Source organism: Mizuhopecten yessoensis, unplaced genomic scaffold (genome assembly GCF_002113885.1).
Source record: "Mizuhopecten yessoensis strain PY_sf001 unplaced genomic scaffold, ASM211388v2 scaffold716355, whole genome shotgun sequence".
Classification (NCBI taxonomy): Eukaryota; Metazoa; Mollusca; class Bivalvia; order Pectinida; family Pectinidae; genus Mizuhopecten; species Mizuhopecten yessoensis.
Window position 1 is genome coordinate 985,977 of NW_018480075.1, and position 21,428 is coordinate 1,007,404.

The 21,428-nt window shown below is 36.8% G+C and overlaps 1 protein-coding gene across 2 annotated transcripts; it reads right to left on the minus strand.

Moving 5' to 3' along the window:
* Positions 1-354: 354 nt before the first annotated feature.
* On the minus strand, positions 355-10,857 carry LOC110443646. 2 transcript variants are annotated; one of them, XM_021487992.1, is made up of 6 exons: positions 10,591-10,857; positions 3,799-4,019; positions 3,091-3,217; positions 2,654-2,865; positions 2,366-2,420; positions 355-2,034 (listed from the first exon to the last, which is right to left on the minus strand). In XM_021487992.1, exons 1-6 carry the CDS (start codon positions 10,619-10,621, stop codon positions 1,784-1,786), a joined length of 897 nt encoding a protein of 298 aa, XP_021343667.1. In that variant the 5' UTR covers positions 10,622-10,857; the 3' UTR covers positions 355-1,783. The 2 variants fall into 2 exon arrangements, with proteins under 2 accessions (XP_021343667.1, XP_021343666.1); XM_021487991.1 differs by having other exon boundaries at positions 3,085-3,217; positions 10,591-10,856.
* Positions 10,858-21,428: the final 10,571 nt, after the last annotated feature.

The window sequence follows — 21,428 nt, forward strand, 5'->3', positions numbered from 1 at the left end:
TTTTTGTTGGAAAGATCCGAATAATCGTCTATAGAATGTAAAGAGAGAAAACAAATCTGGCGGAGAAACTTTAAACAAACACATATTTTTTTTAAAAAGTCATAATATTTTTATTCACATTTCTTGCATATAAATTACAAAATATATCACAATTATATCTTACAGCTACGCAATGCATATTTAAGTTGAATACTTTAAGAAATATATTATATTTGATTTCAAATGACACCGACTTGATTGGAGCTTTGTCCCTTTCGAACCAAACAGGATACAGTTTTCTCTCAATAGTACATGTAAGACCCTTATATAAAATAACACATTTTATATAAAAAAAATGATAAAATTGGCAACGAATAAAGGTATAAAAAAAAACAATTTAAATTCCAATCTCATGATCTTTATGCATAACATGAATTTGGCCTATTAAGAGGACACTTATTTGAGGAAAATCGTTCAGACACTTGCTACAATAATGAACTACCATTTTGTATCACGTGACATGGTTTCTGGGCAACTATTTCACCGAGTTTTCAATGTCTGATTTTTCATTCAGATGATTCTGTTATAATTAACATAGTTTTAGATACAATAGATACAAATTCTACTAATCTAAATCACCACCGAACTATAAACGGGAATTGATAAATTTGTCCCAGAGCATTTAAGTGTTATTATTAATTTCCAGGCACAAATTGACGAGTATGATACACGAATATATTGTCGCATTGAAAATAAGGAGATACCTGTCCCATTTTATCTTTGTGATGTACGAACATTTCGTGTCATTGCTCAATATCCTCTCTATCAAGTATACTGTACATCCGGTCGCTCTCCTAATGAGGTAATGCGGCTTCCGTCGCGGAAGCGAACGAGTCTGCATACCGGATGTCAAAGCACTTCCGGTTAATTGAGTTCACTTGTCTCGTGAAATTGATGAAAATTAGACAAAATAACGTTGTAATTCAGTTGAATGGCAATCAAGGCAGGAAACTGAATTACTCACAAATTGATGGCGTCAGATTCTATTTTGGCATTTGATGGCCCGGTTCTGTATTGCAACACAGACAGAAAATAATACGATAAACACCATTTAGTACAGCGGTATGCTTCCTCGCAGACGTCCACGTCATTAGAAATTCCCTGTAAGAGCACGTATGCTAAAGAGTTAGGGAACACCTGTATAGAATCAATAATGACTTTAAGCCATCATTTAAATCAATGAATGGTAAGCTGCCCTACAATACAGCCATATAACACCCAACTAAATGATCGGTCCGCACTACTGGATTCAATACTTGGTATGAGGAACCTTGTTAATCCGGACATTTTGATTTCCTGATAAATATTTCCAAGATAATGTGTTTTCTATACTAGAATTATTACTAGGAATATCAGAACCTTCCAGATTCTTTAAAACAGTATCTAAAATTATTAGTACTGCATTTGACACACCAAAGTTGTTCGTTAGTTCCTTGATCGATGACGTCACATTTGGTCCTTTTGGTCCAATATCACAGAGATCAGGCGCGAAGTAAGGTTTAAAATTACTTAGATGAGGCCATCTTAATCAACGTCAACAACGTTAACTCCAGAAATCAACAACAAATGAACACATGGTAACCCTGTAAATCCAGCTAACGTCACTTCCGTTCAGTATTGAGTTGTCTTATACCATTTCCGGTATGTCTTGCGCAATTTCCTGCACACTTTGTGTTTAATTCGATATAAAACGACGTTGACGGCGTAATTTCAAATGTCAATTGTGCAAATGAGGCGTATAATACTATGACGTATCTGTTGCACGTGATGACGTGCACGAGAACAGGTTCAGAATAGAATCTTTGATTCTGCTCATACGTTTTCGTTTTTTATTCGGGAGTCCTCTGTCCTTACTATTCATCTCTACGAACGATTGCTGTCCAAAACTGTCATCCTCGATTTCAATTATTTCGTCGATGTCACCATCTAACGGCGTTTTTTCGTGATGGTTGTTGTTAATAATCGCTTCTTCTACGTGGATATCTGGAGCTGGTACTGAAATAATAATATAAAAGATTTTTTTAAATTCTGGAAATTGACACTATTGGTTTTAGTTAAACATATTGTGAATCAAGTCTTAATGACATATTCAACTTAAACGTTCTGACACCTTTTTATAATCCTCGAACAGTTCAAAAACACAACATTAGTCTTCATCAGTTCAGCCGTCCGACCTTAGCATTATAATAGCCTTCTTTAAATATGGCTACACCAACACGGGACTGTAGTCAGTTTTAAATATCTGTAGTATGCCACGTATAGTTTTGTCACTATGAACCACCGCCCGGCATCGCCTGATCGGGTAATTACACAATTTAGTACCTACCTTCTACTACAGATTCTGAGAGATTTTCTTCTTCTCTGTTATCTTGATTTGTTGCCTAAAACAAACAAAGTAGACATATAATCAGCAAATCCTCATATTGCTACAGGACTAAAACAAATATACATGAGATCTCTTTTCAAATATTGGCATTTCATATTTAGGAAATGAATTATTTTCAAGCTTGCATTTTACTCTTTTTTCTATACAGAAATATACGTTTCTGGATTACAGGAGTACAAAGGTTTCAAAACACCATTTAACTTCAAAACATGATAAATAAGTACATACGTTTCGTGATTCTTTTGAGGGACTGTCGTCAGTAAAGCAAATTCCGGTGAGGTTTGACTCATCCTGAATGCTGCTCTCCGCCGTTGCTAGGGGCGCCATCTCCGCGTCATCCGTGGTAACTTTATCGTGGGCCTCTCGGATAATGTCCTGTATGTAAGCACTGAGGTTCTGCTTGCTACCATCAGTGTGCATCAAAGACAGATTTGGGATTTCTACAAGGTCAAAGACAAAGTGTCAGGATTGCAACAAATATGAATATTTCAACACGAAAAAAACAACATTTTGTTTGTATTTTTCGAATGTAAGAGTAAATAAGTGGTGCTTGTGAATGAATAAGATATTATTTCGTTGAATCTTTTAAAATAAAATCATGGACCATCGCCTGGGCATATCCTTGCTTAATTTATTATAGATCAACAATTGTACGCTACCTGCACCTATTGAATTGTCCATCTCCGCCGTTTCTTTAGTAAATGTCTGGTCGCTTTTTACGTCTTCGTCGCATTCCGACATCGGTTCTCCATTTAACTGACATACAGGAATAGGCATAGGTGCTACACTCGTCTTAAATGAATGAATGAATGAATGAATGAATGAATGTTGCGCTTAATGAATGAATTTATAATCAATTAAGTCAATGAAAGAGAATGGAGCACTTATTCAATGTAAGGACAGAATGCCGCACGATGCGTTTGATGAATGAGTTACTTATGTTTGAATGGAATGAATGAATGATGAGCTTAATGAGTGAATAAATGAATGAATGAATGATGCGCTTAATGAATGTATGTACATGCATGTAGAAATGAAATGAAATGAAATGAAATGAATGAATGAATGTCCAATCAATAAATATTGATAACATTGATTTATTAACGATATATGTCGATTGGTTATCAGCAGTTCAATATCAGGTTATGCAAATATAATACATGCAAAGTGTAAAACAAACGAAACGATGAATTGATTGTGTTAGCAATTGTCTTATTATAATTTAAAATCCTATATATATACATAAATCAGTACTACTAAATATATGTATCCAGTCAGATGTGAAACTATTACGGAAATGGAATAAATTAATATATTTTTCACGAAGTGATTTCAACGTCAATTTCAGCAAATACAATGTACATTTTTCTTACCATCGTTTCTGCAGGTGATGTGTTCTGCTCCGTCAGTGGATAATCTTCGACTGAATAATCGTCACCTAAGCCTTCCAGAGCCTCGTCAAGGAAGTTCAGTAGGTCTTGTTCTTGTTTAATTATCTCCACAGAACTTTGAATAATTTGGGCAACAAATCGGGCGACGTTGTGTGCTTGGTCGTGTGCTAGAACTGTGGGCATGCCTGGTGCACTGGAGGAGTCTGTCAAAAACAAGAAAGTGTCTAACCTTTATGGTAAACAACTTACCGCTTCATTGAAATCGATAATCATAAGATAGAGTTAAGCTGTGAAGTAATGAGACAGATCAACTCGAGGGGACAATTTTTAATTACCTGTCATAAACAGACCGCCATATTGGATTTGCATTTATCGACCTCGGGGGCTAATGTAATTAAATATGAAATGTCTGCTCAAGAATAGAATGGCTAATTATGGAATTAAAAATGTGCTCCGAGCGAAATTGATCTCCATCCCATATAAGTATTAAGGTTAACCAATAATTAGCGAGTGCAATGTGTACGTGTGATAATTAATTATTTGTGTTTATAGATAAACACAGGTCATCTTCACCTAATTAATACGTTTTTAATGATTGACAGGTGACATATGAAATTTGTTTCCGATATAACTAAACCATGAATGAAAGTAAATTGATTGGCAGATATAGGTAGGTGTGATGGCCATTCATGTTTTTCACGTATTTATTTTACTACACCCTCTACGGTAGCAAGGCCGAATTTAAGCTCATTCCCTGTATTGACGGCGACTGAACTCAGGATATTTTACAATGTAATATGTGCATTGCAGAGATTAACGCTGTAATTCAACCAAATAGATAAGTATACTTTAAAATATTAACACTAATATATATAATATTTGTAACAACATATTTACACAGTGTTATATATAGACACGATAGGGAGTCACCGCTTTTCTAGTTAGAAAATTGATAAGTTCGTTATTCCGGACAGGTTTTCGTACCTCGGAAACATGTATCGGGAATGGTTAGTGGGTTAGGTACAATGTACATGTATTGTACTGTTTGTCAAGTTGGATATTGCCCATAACAATAATTTATGTACTAGTATATATTGCTTTATTATTGTATTTTCATGAATTACAATATTTTGAGCTATGCAATTCTATAATATACAAAAATTATGTAAAAATACAAGTTTTATGGACTCGTGGTGGTTTTTTAATATGATGTTTAACCACGAAAAAGTTGATTGTAAAGAAAGCATCCGACCGTTATTGTGTCCTAAGTAAATAGCGGTGGAATGGCCGTATATTTCATTGTCACATTAGAAACTGTACTGAATCAGATTATGTCGGAAAGAGAGATTTTAAGCCATTAAAGTCTTGTAGAAAATAGTGCAAAAACTACCTCGATATTTAAGTTGTATAGGACATATTTGTCGGTCAAATAATGTGTGTATTCGTTTTATATAAAACTTCTCTTTAATAGTTAAAACGAATATGCATGATTCAGAATGTTCTTCATACATATATTTCGGTTTCCGCTTATGTCGAGACCTGTTGGCTTTGTGTCACATAAGCAGCAACACAGTTTCACATTGCCTTAATCGAGAAAACCGACAAATAAGCTTTAACACGGGATTATAAATTAAATATTTAATCATCATTACAGGAGAACCAGACCAGGGAAAAGAGGTATTAATTAAAATGTGACCTACAACTTCGATAAACTAATTGAGATCATTGATGTTTACTACTGCCGTTGAGCAATCAATACCTGCTCTCAAGAGAAGATAACTCTGCAATATGCAAAGACAGGAATATTTTGACTGCGCTTTATTGTCGGAATATCGTCGTCTTGTAAGCGAGTTTCTGGATTATAAATCCCCACCGTGGCTTTGAACATGCTATACGTAAATCATATCTTGGGATGTTTTTTGTTCTACAAAATACTGCAGTTGTTACCTTAATAGCTGCATCAAGTAACCATCTTATTCGAATTGACTTTATCCTACTTAACGTAACATTTAAATAATTATGGTAACTGTTAGATACTAAATAAGAATAAAATACGTATAAATTCAATACAATTCAATTCAACTTTATTCTCTTTCACAATACAATGTATAGAGAAACATATTTACAAAAAATAAAGGAAAGACCGCTTCATACATTATGTAACGAGTATCACTATAAAAGACCTTGAGCGAAAACACGTTTGGGGGGAGAAATGGCTATATCCCTGAACGCATATATTTTAAAAACACATATCAGGAAATTTGTTTTCATAGTGATTATAGCCTATTTCGTTAAAGTAAGTATATCTCTTACCCTGTTGGGGTACATGGTATTATATATATATGGAAATCATAGTCTTGCTATCAATGAAAATTTATCAAGCATAATTGTTTTTACAAGGACTGGTTAATAACATTACATGTCTGAAGATAGTAAATAGTGTGATTGTTCTTATAACGTGTCTAATTAGTCATTTTGGCTAGACACATTTTATATTCAAAGGTATATGTATTATGATTTTATGAATACTATGTGTTTGACACGAAAATAAAATATTTGAACTTAACTTGAACTTGAAGTTAGTTTGATTTACCTGTGATTTTTACCTGTGTTTTTCACCTGTACATGCGAAAGAAAATTCAGATTGATATGTTATGATTTTTTTTATATGAAATTAAAATGTATATGTAGACGAACATTTATTATATACGTTTAATGCTCTTATATTTTTTTTTCATTCCGATAACAATAAATTATTTCTATTTGAATTTAATTTCTTTTATCATTTTCTATCAAAATAATTTGTTTAAGTTACTGGTTCAATAGTTATATTGCCAATGAAATATATTAATTTAAAAACTGTTCACTTCTCTGAGATCAGTTTATAAGAAAATAGTGAACTGTTTTAATGGAGCCAAAGCTACAGGTGGTATCAGTCATTCAGTCATTCATTCAGTCATGAATTCATTCATTCAGTCATGAATTCATTCAGTCATGAATTCATTCATTTATTTCATTTATAATTTTACAATGTTAGTTCACATGGGGTAACGTCACACAACTTTGCAAGGTTACTGACATCCAAAATGTAAGTAGCCAAGCCAACAGAACTTTAGGATATATAAAAAGAAACATCAAGGTGAAAGACAAAAAGGTAAAGGCTGCAGCGTACACGGCACTGGCATGGTTCACCCTAAATTAGAATATTCTGCCTGTGTCTGGGACCCATACACCCAAGATCAAAGTAAACAACTAGAAATGGTCCAGCGCAGAGCTGCTAGGTGGGTGTCTGGCTAATTTTCCCCTCTGGACAGTGTAACAGACATGTTAGGGAGTCTGGGTTGGCAGACATTAACACACAGAAGATCCAAAAGCAGACTGTGTTTATTTTGTAAAATAGTCTACCAGACAGTAGCAATCCAAATGCCACCATACGTAGTCCACCCAACGAGACTATCAAGAAATGCCCACCCCCTATCTTTTCGGCAAATCCCTACCAATAAGGACTTTTACAAATACTCTTTCTTCCCCCTAACCATAGTCCAATGGAACGCCCTCCCGTTAGCTAGGAGCTTGCAGCAGTCCATCACTTAAAACCTTCAAGAAGGCAATCAGTGATACTCCCTTTGTTAGGCCATAGACTATGTCAGCGTATTTTTAACTTCACCCTTCCCCGTCCCCTTCACCCCCGTCCCCTGTCATCATAGTTCACCTACCCTAATACACTATTTCTGGCTCTGTATTGGAAAGAGTTCTCCTAAAGGTGGCCAGAGTTGATATGACCAACACCGAATCAGAACTCTTTCCAAATATAGCTCAGTTGGAGTCTATGTTACTATATATTAGGTAAACAATCTTCAAACTATTATTATCCCCCCCCCCCCCTCCTTCACACCCCGACCCAAAGTCCATAATAGATCCGCTATTTTGTACAACAGGAGCTATCAACATCCGTAGAGGTTTCATAAAATATGCCCTTGTATGGGCAGTAGCAGGTCTAAACTTATAGACATTTTTTAGCACCAAATACTCTCTCATCACACTTTTCTTTCTTTCTCTGCCTTATGCATGCACCAGTCCGCACTTTATCATTTCTGTCTCGGACACCACACAATACCTTTTAATATGCACAGACGCGCACGCTGCACATAATACTCGAAAGAGGGTGTTGCAGAATATATAGATAGATAGATAGATAGACTTGCATTCTCTACCGACCGGAAAAGTCAAATAACACATTTGCTACAGAGAAATAGTTTAAAGCATCACTGGAGAATTGGGTATGATTTATAGCCAAGCTCGTGAATCATAGTTTAAAATAAAGTCATGATTTTATAGAAATCTATCAAGAAGTACAATATAAACTGTCCAAACCGACACTACCGGTAAACGTGATTTTGTTCAGATTAGACAGGGTTTCAAACTATTTTTTTATTGTTTCCATTGGCGAATTCAGGATTTCTAAAAGGATGAGGCGAAACAAACGCTTTATTCCTCACCCCAACACACCCATCCTGGAGTTTGAAGAGGAACCGGTGGAGGGGGCACATTAAAAAATGCCCCCAAAGAGTACTTATTTTCGAGGTTGCATAGGACATTGTTGGTAAGACATCAACATTCTCGCATGCTAGCATTCTGTATCATATTTGATTTATCTGTAGATCTATGTAACGAATGTCACGTCACGTGATGACGTGATTTATAACGATGAAAAGTCGATCAAGCGCACTGATTTGACATTTTCTTTTAAATGTCTAGTTTTGATATTTATTGCTGTTTTGCTCATTTGTCCTCTGGCAAAACACGGATGAGAAAAAAATGCAAATCATGATACAATAAAACGACTGCTTATATGACACCATATTAATTACCAATGACGATATGGAAATATTTTAATTCTTTATCTTAATTTAGTTAACAGTCATTTCCTACTGAGAGTGTCACTAATAGCAGCTAAGAACCATCAACAAGTATCCTAACAAAGAAAAGCGATATTCTGTCGAGACATCCCCTCATAAACCGTAGCTTTTTCCCGAGAAATCTATAATTACTGGATGGGTTCTCCTTATGACTGTCCCATACGGAGCACCTCTGCAATTCCAGTTCCGAATGAGTATTCTGACTTATGACTCAGTGGGCCTATCTCAAAATTAAACTGGTACGGTCAAACCTGCTCAAGAGACTATCTCTTCAAAGAGACCACCTCTATCAAGAGACCACCTCTATAAAGAGACCATCTATGTTAAGCGACTACATACAGTGGCGAAGCAAATCATGTTTCGGAGTGTATGCTTACAGGGGTCGAGCGTCCGAGGGGCGCAGCGCCGGATGATGGGGCGGGTATGGGAGGGGGAGAAAAAAAGAATTCTACTAGACCTTAGAAGCAATCTCTCGTATTCTGGGAAATCCTTTTTGTCTGATTATTAACAAGTAAAGCCCGACTTTTTATATGAATAATATTATTTTTTGTACTTCACTAAGTAGTTAACAGTTGTGACAAATTATCGTCTCCTCGATGGTGGTCACGGAATTACACGGGAAGGGTGTTCGCTTTTTAAAGACTTAGAAATAACATTTATTCCGAAACGTGTTTCTGTTTGTTAAATGTAAAACTTATGATTGTTTTCAAGGTTTTTTTTAAAACGAAATATGAACATAATCAGCGCATTTTCATTTTCAAACTATCTACACCTTTTTTATGAACTTAACTCCATTTACAAGGGGGTGTCTCAACAGAACAGTCTATTTTGTTGTTCTGCGATAGTCCTTAACGTTCTACATTAAATTTTAACGTATTAATATATGTGAAAGTTATTTAAATCACCTGTACATTTCGTGGTCTGGAAAGCCACATATATGTGGGTGCATGCTTCTTACTTATCAATCTGTTATTTCCCAGACGTTTGTATAATTAATGTAACTGTATACAAAGAATGTTTTGTATGATTTATCGACTGACTATGTATGTAAGCTTCATACCTGTGGTTATGTAACAACAGAGAACGTCAGAGTGGGGTTAATTAGAGTACTACGTGTGACATTTATTATGCTTTTCTGACTCATAGGCTGATTGTATTATTTCTAATTAAATACGAATAGAGATTGCCGTTGATGCATTCTATTTTGTCTTGTACAGTGACTTCAAATTTTAATCCAGCGAATCTGTAAAATGTTCCCCGACACTGCCACCGGACCGGATATATATCTTTTTGACAATTATCGATTGGCCAACCACACACCAGAAATAATTTGAGCCAGATATTTAGTCTAGTGCCAGATATTTAGTCTTGTGCCGGATTCAGGATTAGACGGGTTGGTTCTGGCGTTTGGAAGGCTCTATGGTGCTGCACTCTACCCCCTGAACCAGAACAATTTTGGACCAATATACACACGCATTAGCCACAACTTTGTCGGCTGACCAGAGAATTTTCGACGGTCAAAATGCACATTTGCATTCTTCGACATTAAAATTCAAAATAGAAAATTCAGGTAGAAGATTCCGTAAAACTGTTGGTAACAACTTCGGATCCGAAATCGTTTGGAGTAGCACTACTCGAAGAGCTAAAACGTCAGCCTCTTGGAAATAGGTCAAAGGTTATTAATTAATATTCGTTCAATGATAAATATACTCAATCTTTCTGTGAAACATTAATATCATGCATTTTAAAAGGCTATTAATCATTAAAAACTTATGTTTTGCCCTATTTTAACAGTGTTCGCCAGAAAAATAAACTACATTTGTCTCATTGTGAGCTTATTAAGAATGCAACTTACCTGATGATGTCGTTCTGCCGTTTGATGCCATTCAGGTGTGTGTCGTTCACACTCTCCTCGTGAACTCCAAACGACACTTGTCACATGCTTACTTCCGTGTCCACGGACCTGCTTCCGGCGTCTACCATTGATAGATCTCAAGATAACGCCGATTATCTGTAAAATGTGTCAAACTCTCTTCCACGATAAGGCGTGTCATTTAACCAGCTACACTGTCTTATCCAATTCTTCAAAGGCCATGCATAGTACGACACTCGTCAGCAATGATGGCTTGCCTGTGCTGTGTGTAAATTAACATTAGGCGCGCGGTTGAGGTTTGTGTGTAAGGTATGTTCCCCCAGGCGATACTTTAGCAAATGGATTTGTTCGAATTCGCCGTGTGGTAAACTTCGTTTATAGTAAGTTAAATAGCGATAAACATTCTATATATATATATACAAGATCTAGATGTATTTAACTAGACGAGGCTAATTACAGGCCCCAAGCTCCGTACCTTATGGTCTTTGCTATTATCCGTCCTTACGAATACTTCGTGTTACACCAAGGTTATCCACTTTCTCCTAGTTTATTTCTTAAAGTAAATACACAACATGTTCCAATATTTCGGACCAGACTCAGACCGGGTCGGCCACGTATGACTAATCTGGGCCTCAGCTGTAGTAAATGTCGGTACCTTTACATACAACTAAATACTTTCCCCTATTAAACCTTAAAAATAAATTTAAAAAGGTTGAGTGGAGTATCCTCAATGGTGAAAATTAAAAGCATGATGAATACCCCCCCCCCCCCCCCCCCCCCCTCGTATTTTATTACACAGGATACTGTTTAGCGTTTAAACAGTGATTATAATTTAAAAAGGTATAGGGCAGGTACGTACATGTAAACATATTCATGTAAGTTAATTGAAAACGGAATCTTTTCTACCGTACGGAGACAAGCAGGCGTGAAAACACGATATTTAGCAAACATTAAAACGACCTAGGCGCTAAATAATCCCTTACTTTGTCAAATTCAATGCTTTTTAGATATATGTATTTGTATATATAGAAATAATATTTACTCGAAAACCATTGATAATTCCCAGCCTGTGTACTACAAACGTACCCCTATATGTTGTACCCAAGTGATTGACGTCGATCATATCTCATGTTTAAATACCAATATCCCTCGTCCAAACTTACATAGACGAATTCGAAATCAAATGATATTTGCTTAGCCCTAACAATAGCTCACTACCTGTACATAAAACTAAACACATCAATACTATAGTATACTTCAAAGGCGATCATACAAGGGAGGGAGGAGGACGAGGACGGGGACGACGAGGAGGACACGTGAGGGGGGGGGGGGGGGGGGACAACATTAGTACAGAAAACCTCAAAGGCGATCAATTAGGGTTTCTTCTCAAACAAAAATAAATAAATTCCGGCAAATACCGATGTATTACCAAATATTGAGACGAAAAAACATCGCCACCTATACATTAGCGATATACAGACTGCTTTATTTTATAGATATTAATTCTCTAGGGGCATGTGAAAGCAAGCGTGTTAATGAGTCGATTGGAATGACGAAGATAGAAATGAGAAAATATTTTACATGTTTTATGAAATTTAGGGAAATTCCTCTTCAAACTCGAATGTATCATAACAATTGGTAGAACGGACCTATATCTCTTTGCCTGTGCCGATATGAACACCAGCCAATCAATCACCTTAATGCGTCATTAAGATTTGGTGAACATCTAGGTCCCTAATTGGGAGAATATCAGCCATTGGATTGCCCTTGACTTTCCCGTAAGTCGTTCTTTCCTGGAATATAATGAGGGCGACAACACATCCCTGCCGCACTCCAGACTCCACTTGGAACCACACCAGCGTTTTCAAGAGTGACACTTCATTCTAATCGAAGTGTTCGATTGAATGAATTAGAAGTAATAATTTTTTTTACAAATTGCATCAAAATGTATTGACATCCAGCCAGTTTGACTTATGAGACAAAGTATAGTAAGAAGTTAATCATAGGTAAAACATAGATAAAACAAGATATTCTGCGATACATCAAATATAGTGAAGCAGTTAAAATAGGTTGAAGATCATCACTTGTCATAATAAAATAAAATTGTTCATAAGGGTCTAATTCTAAAACGGTTGGACACTACTTACTTGCCCCACTAAAAAAACTCTCCTAATATCAGAATAAAACTCACGATATTTAAAAAAAAATGACGCTCGTCTTCTACCGATCCTGACTGACATACAATACATTTCCTCTCATTTAACTCTAAAGAAGGGAGAGAATACCGGCCAGTCTTAATTTTCAATTTCAATTTACCGCAACGGAACTTGGCTAACGTTTGCCTATGCTTACCATTTACAACAGTATCGCAACTTATTTCCATTAATTTTTCCTAAATCATTCTATAGTTCTCGGTACCACTTATCTTCCTTCTCTGTTTTGAACAACCTGGAATAGGGCCAGACACTAAAAGTTTTTCATGCGTTTAACTCAGCTTCCTGTCCTGGTTTTAGACCCCTTGTGAAGCCGTTTTACTATATACAATATACCGTCCCAAGTAGGTCTCGAACCCACGACCCAGTGGTGGAGGACTAGTGATAGAAGAATGACAGACGCTTTAACCATGTATCCAACAGTCAACACACACAGGAGCGAAAGAAAGTATACAGTATAAGTTTAATCTCAACAGTATCTGACTTGGTCGATAATGATCCTCTAAAATTTAAAACTGTCCTTTTTCTTCTCTTAGCTATTATTGATTAGCTAAGAATCCATTGCAGATAGCGAAACGTGCATTATAAGTTTATACCCAGTATTGTATATACTCCATCAAGTTCTACACAAATACAATGTACAAGCCAGGACGCCACTTTTTTATACCGTGTATCCAAAACATATCATGACTTACAAAGCTCTAAATTGTGTGTAACATGGTCGATTGATATCACTCAGGATATTAAAATGTTGTTTTTTACGGTGTGATTAAATTCCTTAATCTGACACTCTCCGTCCGCTACTAAGCAGTGATCCCACTGCAAACCCACTAGTTAGAAACATTGAAATGGATTTACTGGGACCGTGTTGTTGATTTCATAATGTTTTGAATTACAGTAAGTAGTAATACACATGTCTCTTTCACACACAATAGGGTTTACACAATGGAGTTGTGTCCTGGATTTCCGTTTCAACACAAGATCGAGTAGAAAGAAACAGAAAAAGTACAGAAGTAAATAATTATATATGCAGTAAAATACTTACATATATAATTGATACATGTATTACCCCTATACCTAGCAGCACCCGTACTACAGACATGCATTTTCATCAGAGTTGGTAATCGAATTCACTTTCCGGCCAGAATCCTCTCTCAAGGGGCAAAGATAATTTCTAAAAATGAATTGACACCACCGAAACTTTTTACACACATACAGTTGTACAGGGCACGTCTTTTACGCCACGATTTCTCATCCCTAGCACAATTTCTCACCGATAGTGCTAAAACTACTGCGTTCGCAACACTATTTCTCACCCCTTGCGCGATCTCTCACACATGGTGTAGCTTGGCTGCACTTTACCTTAAACAACATTTAGATTAGATTTGTCTATATCGTCAGAGGACCTTAAACAACATTTAGATCAGATTTGTCTATATCCTCAGAGGGAGAAAGAGAGCTGGGATGAGAAAAGGTGCCGGGTGAAAAATCGTGAAATCGTTGAGGGATGAGAAACCGTGTCGTGAACACGGCAATGTTAGCACGTTTTCTCACCTAGTGAGAACCTGTGTTGTATACGGACCATCAGTAGTATGGAACACCTAAAATCCTGTACCAAAGCTGACGCGCAGTGTTTCCGACTTTTAAGGAGATGCCGGTCCTTAGGGAGTTCCTGCTGGTCAGGACTTAAGTCAACATGCATGATGGTCATCGGATGGACGACACACGCCATCTCACTGACGTCCAGTGGTCACAAACAACTGTTAGTGGAGTCGAGAGGAAACCGATATGTTATAAAACAGATCACCAGACGAACCAACAGACCTTGTCGGTGACAGTCAGTATTCTGTCGCATTATATACAAGTGTAGCGATATATATATATATATATACAATATCTACTTCAAATAAACAGCCTGAAGAAGCTCATTGACGAGATGAAAGTACTAAGACTGGTTGTTGAGAATTTTTTCTTTTTATATTATTTCTTCGTCCGTAAGGATCATTTTTCTGCTTTTATAATATATATATATATAGACAAGAGTTTCTACCTACGACTTCCCTAGAGCGTTCTCCTCTTTAGAGGTTAATCAGGGGAACTCCATGTGGTAAGGTTTGTTTTCCGTATCTTTCTTGCATTTTCCATGTGGTAATGACTAAAGTGGAGAAAGCGCCAGGGAAGTCGTTGAATCTTTTGTATTTTGTTTTTTATATTTAACTATCACAAGGACTTAAAAATGTTTTCCTGATTTTATATATATTTATATATATTTCTCCTGAATAATAATTACAAATGTAACTGTAATATATATAAATGCAGTCCGTACTCCGATTAGCTATGACAAATATGCACATCCCAATTTAATCACTCAACACAGGAGTAAACGTTACAAGAGACTATACTGGTGATCTGATGGTTAACTTTCGCTAGAGGATGAGTCCCGTATAATCATCAATTGCTCATATTTGAATTTCCCCTCGTAAACATGAGCTCAAACGTCAGCTAAAATAGTTGGTGTTGCTGTGATTGTACACATTTTCAGAACGGAAATGTTTCGGGTATTTCCGTCAATATCGGAGTCCAATCGAATCGGAAATTGACGGGAAATTAAAAATTATAGCAAATGGATGCCTATTCTCACAAACAGAGGTTCCAGTTTGCATGGAAAAAAACTTAATTGCATCCGATATCTGAATGAGTTTAAATGATTTTGGATTGTAATATTGTTGTTAAATTTAGTTAGATGGAGCTTATACTAATAGAATCACTTAATATTAGCTGAATTATGAGGCTATTACAAAAGCAAGGAAATGGCGGGAAATGCTAATATCGATCTCTCTGACTCGATACTCCAAGGGTTACGTTCACTTAAGATCTGTGCAGAGAGCGTTAGTGAGAGTAACCCATGAAATATCGAGGATGACTGTCATAATAAATATACACATTTGTCAGAGAGCGGAAACTTGTTTGAAAAGATATTTCCGGCCTAGAACTGCAAAAATACTAATTAAAAAACCCCACCTCAACTCTATGCAAGTTTTTCATAAAAGGGTCCAAAGTGTGGATTATAACGTACCACTATCAACTGGAAGGTGAATTTCAAAATACTGATGGATTCAATGAAGGACTACGCCAGAAAAATGACGAAAACGAAAGTATGCTTAATTGGACTGTGATCAAAAAGGCCATACATGTCATAAAGAGACCATTAATGTGACAAAGAGACCATACATGTCACAAAGAGACTATACATGTGACAATGAGGCCAGACATGCCACATAGAAAACCAAACATGTGACAAAGAGACCAAACATGCCACAAAGAGGCCATACATGCCACAAATAGGCCAAACATGTGACAAAGACGCCAAACATGCCACAAAGAGGCCATATATGCCACAAAGAGACCATACTTGTCACAAAGAAGCCATGCATACCACAAAAACGCCAAACATGCCACAAAGAGGCCATATATGCCACAAAGAGACCATACATGCCACAAAGAGACCATACATGTGACAAAGAGACATTACATATCACAAAGAGACATAAGATATCACAAAAAGACCATACATGTAACAAAGAGACCATAAATGTGACAATGAGGCCAGACATGCCACATAGAGACCATACATGCCACAAAGAGACAAAACATGCCACAAAGAGACAAAACATGCCACAAAGAGGCCATATCTGCCACAAAGAGACCATACTTGTCACAAAGAGGCCATGCATGCCACAAAAACGCCAAGCATACCACAAAGAGGCCATACATGCCACAAAGAGACCATACATGCCACAAAGAGACCATACATGTCATAAAGAGACCATTAATGTGACAAAGAGACCATACATGTGACAAAGAGACCATACATGTGACAATGAGGCCAGACATGCCACATAGAGACAATACATGTGACAAAGAGACCATACATGCCACAAAGAGACCATACATGCCACAAAGAGACCATACATGCCACAAAGAGACCATACATGCCACAAAGAGACAATACATGTGACAAAGAGACAACACATGCCACAAAGAGACCATACATGGGACAAAGAGACATTACATGTCAAAAAGAGACCATACAGGTGACAAAGAGCCATTACATGTCATGAAGAGACCATACATGGCACAAACAAGCCTTAAATGCCACAAAGAAACCATACATGTGTAAAAGAGACAAATGTCACAAAGAGACGATACATATCACAAAGAAACCATACATGTGTCAAAGAGGCAAAACATGCCACAAAGAGGCCATACATGCCACAAAGAGACCATACATGTGACAAAGAGACATTACATGTCATGAAGAGACCATACATGTCACAAACAAGCCTTAAATGCCACAAAGAAACCATACATGTGTAAAAGAGACAAATGTCACAAAGAGACAATACATATCACAAAGAAACCATACATGTGTCAAAGAGGCCAAACATGCCACAAAGAGGCCATACATGCCACAAAGAGGCCATACATGCCCCAGAGAGGCCATGCATGCCACAAAGAGACCTTACAAATCACAAAGAGACCATACATATCACAAAGAGACCATACATGTAACAAAGAGACCATACATTTCACAAAAAGACCATTCATATCACAAAGAGACCATACCTGCCACAAAGAGACCATATATGTCATGAAGACCCCAAACATGCCACAAAGACGCCATACATGTCACAAAGAAACCATTAATGTGTCAAAGAGACAATACATGTCACAAAGAGACCATACATGTCACAAAGAAACCATACATGTGCCAAAGAGGCCATACATGCCCCAAAGAGACTTTACATATCACAAAGAGACCATACATATGGCAAAGAGACCATACATATCACAAACAGACCATACATATCACAAAGAAACCATACATGTGTCAAAGAGGTCATACATACCACAAAGACGCCAAACATGCCACAAAGAGGCCATACATGTGTCACAAAGAGGCCATATATATCACAAAGATGCCATACATGTAACAAAGAGACCGTCCATGTGACAAAGACGCCATCACGAATAGACAAAACATATCACAAATAGACCTGACATGTTACAAAGAGACCATACAGGTTACAAAGATATCATACATGTGACAAAGAGACCATAATGTGACAAAGGTGCAATAAATATCACAAAGAGACCATACATGCCACAAAGACCCCATCCATGCCACAAAGAGACCGTACATGCCACAAAGAAACCATACATGTGTCAAAGAGACAATACATGCCACAAAGATACCATCCATATGTCAAAGAGACCATACATGTGTCAAACATGCCATGCATGCCACAAAAACGCCAAACATTCCACAAAGACGCCATACATGTGTCGCAAAGAGGCCATACATATGGCAAAGAGACCATACATATCACAAAGAGACCATTCATATCACAAAGAGACCATACATATCACAAAGAGATCATACATGCCACAAAGAGACCTAACAGATCACAAAGAGACCATACATGTGACACAGACGCCAAACATGCCATTAAGACGCCAAACATGCCACAAAAAGGGCCTTACATGCCACAAGAAGACCATACATGTCACAAAGAGGCCATACATGTCACAAAGAGATCATACATGTCGCAAAGAGACCATATATGTCACAAAGAGTCCATGCAGGTGACAAAGATACCTTACATATCACACAGAGACCATACATGTGACAAAGAGGCCATACATGTCATAAAGAGACCATCCATGTGACAAAGAGACCATACATTTGTCAAAGAGACAATACATGTCACAAAGAGACCATACATGTCACAAAGAAAACATACATGCCACAAAGAAGCCATACATATCACAAAGAGACCTTAGATATCACAAAGAGACCATACATGTGACAACAATACCATACATGTGACAAAGGTGCCATATATATTACAAAGAGACCATACATGTGACAAAGAGACCATACATGTGACAAAGAGACCATACATGTGTCAAAGAGACAATACATGTCACAAAGAGACCATACATGTCACAAAGAAAACATACATGCCACAAAGAAGCCATACATATCACAAAGAGACCTTAGATATCACAAAGAGACCATACATGTGACAACGAGACCATACATGTGACAAAGGAGCCATATATATCACAAAGAGACCATACATGTGACAACGAGACCATACATGTGACAAAGGTGCCATACATATCACAAAGAGACCATACATATCACAAAGAGACGATACATGTCACAAAGATACCATACATGTCACAAATATACCATACACATTCTGATAAAGAATCCAGCAGAGGGTTATATTCCATACATTGATTATGACTGAATATTAGCATGACTATTAGGGCCTTTGCACCACCTGTCTCGAATAATATCTGAACAGTGCGGGCAATGTATAGACAACATCTCTCAGTTGTAGTTTTATTTTATGATCATTTGTTGTATATGCACAGTTTGAACATGATTAGCAGAAATTCAGTATGCAATTGAACAAAAGATTCCCATATAAGAACACATTGGACTATTGACGAGTGACATGACTATCAGAGTTACCTCCCCTTGCTAGACGTTACCACGCCGGATGGTAATATCTGAAGAGAATATCTCAGAATATGGTCTTCATGATTGATTGCATTTGCACGATATCCTGTCTTAAATTAAGCTTTTTGAAGACATCTAACCTATATTGTATTTGCCGATCACAAAATATAGGAACTCTAGAAATACTAGGTTAAAACTGGCAAATAGAATAATGGAAAGATTTACGTGGAGACCCTTTCAAAAGTACAATTATTTTTTTCCAGAAGTACAAGCGTATTCTGTTTTATCGACGACTCCAGCCATGTAAATCTTAGTCAAATCCAAAATGCCACGTCCTCTTAGCGAGATTTGTGGTAGTGAAAACAAAACAAGGCACACAAATGAGAATATGCAAAGATATCGACCTTCATATCACACAAACGAATAGCTACCTATCCACGTAAATAAGCATGTACATCGTCTTCATTAATTGCTTCTCTGAAAACTATGTGTTGTAAGTTCTTTCGTCAGCAGTCGACTTCTTTTACGGAAATCAAGATAATTGGAGCAAAATATTACTATCTAGAAAGGGAAAGTTCACGGTAGAGAAATCAAAATCGTCCCGCTTATCGTACTATAACGTAGGAACCGTCCCTGTTATAAGTAAATATCGACAAAAACAGCTGAAGTGGAGGAGTGTAAAGTGTCCTTTATTTTAATTCCAGTTTAAAACGCTAGTGGTACATGTAGCAGAATGACAGACGCCTTAACCACTTGGCCATCACGGCCCCCACTAAAATCGACGTCAGCTTTCCTTACAACGGCGGTACTACCGAAATCAATGCTGAAACACATTGTCTCAGCAAACTGTAGTAAAATTCGCAAATGGCGTTTTATATATATATATATATGTTATTAGGATTGATGACATTGCGTCTATGTATATCAAAAGCGTGGTCCTTAGATTTCTACGATTTCCCCGAAACCCATCAGACATATTTCCTACATTAAATCATATTAATTATCAATGAACAGAGATTTTCGATTTAGATCTTATTAAAGGTAACACGGAACTTTATGTTTAATAATAATGTAAATTTAATTTGCCCGCGTAATAATATTGGATCTGAGGGACGACGGGAAGTAACTCCTATGATGAAGTTTGACGTTTAAAACACGAGATCCCTACAGGTGTGTACAACGAGAGTATCGCCAACGGTACATAAAACGTCACGCGACATTAGTCAGATGATACATAGAGAATAATACATGCCTTTTTCCATATCACACCCAGTATCAACCCGAGACTGCAATACTTGGTGTGATATGGAAAAAGGCGTGTTTTATTCTATTTATTACATATTTACTAATAAAAACTACTATCTTATGATTTATTTTTATTTTTGAAATATTTAAAAACGAAAAAAAATCCAAAAGGGGTGTGATATGGGTTTTGCGGGCCGATACGGGTTTTGGGGTGTGCTATGGGAGAATTAAGCGTAATTATATGTGTTACCTGTCCCGCTTTGTCAATATAATAAGCATTTGACATAGTACATAAGGAAACAGACCTAAACGCAAAATCATAACAGTGATTTTTTTTTAAAGTCCAGAAATTTCAGGTTTTTATCCGAAAAAATGCAGAAACCCATGAAATGTTTTTAGAGTAGTAGGCTCTACTACCCATGATACATGTATGATTGAGGTTTGGTTGGAGCCTAATATGCAGAGCTAAACGCAAAACCTTAACGTTGAGTTTTTTTCTAAGTCCAGAAATTTGAGGTTTTTAGCCAAAAAATACAGAAATCGTTTAAATGCTAGTAAAGAGTGTAATTATATATATGCATTCAGCTATACATCCCATAATACACCTATGACCCAAGTTTGGTTGCTCTAGCATTTATACTTTGTCAGAAACAGCCTAATATGTAAGAGCTAAACGCAAAACCTCAACGTTGAGGTTTTTTCTAAGTCCAGAAATTTGAGGTTTTTACCAACAAAATGCAGAAATCAATGAAATGTTTTAAGTGCAGTAGGCTCCACTACCCATGCTACATCTATGATCGAGGTTTTGTTGGTAGCTTTGTCAGAAA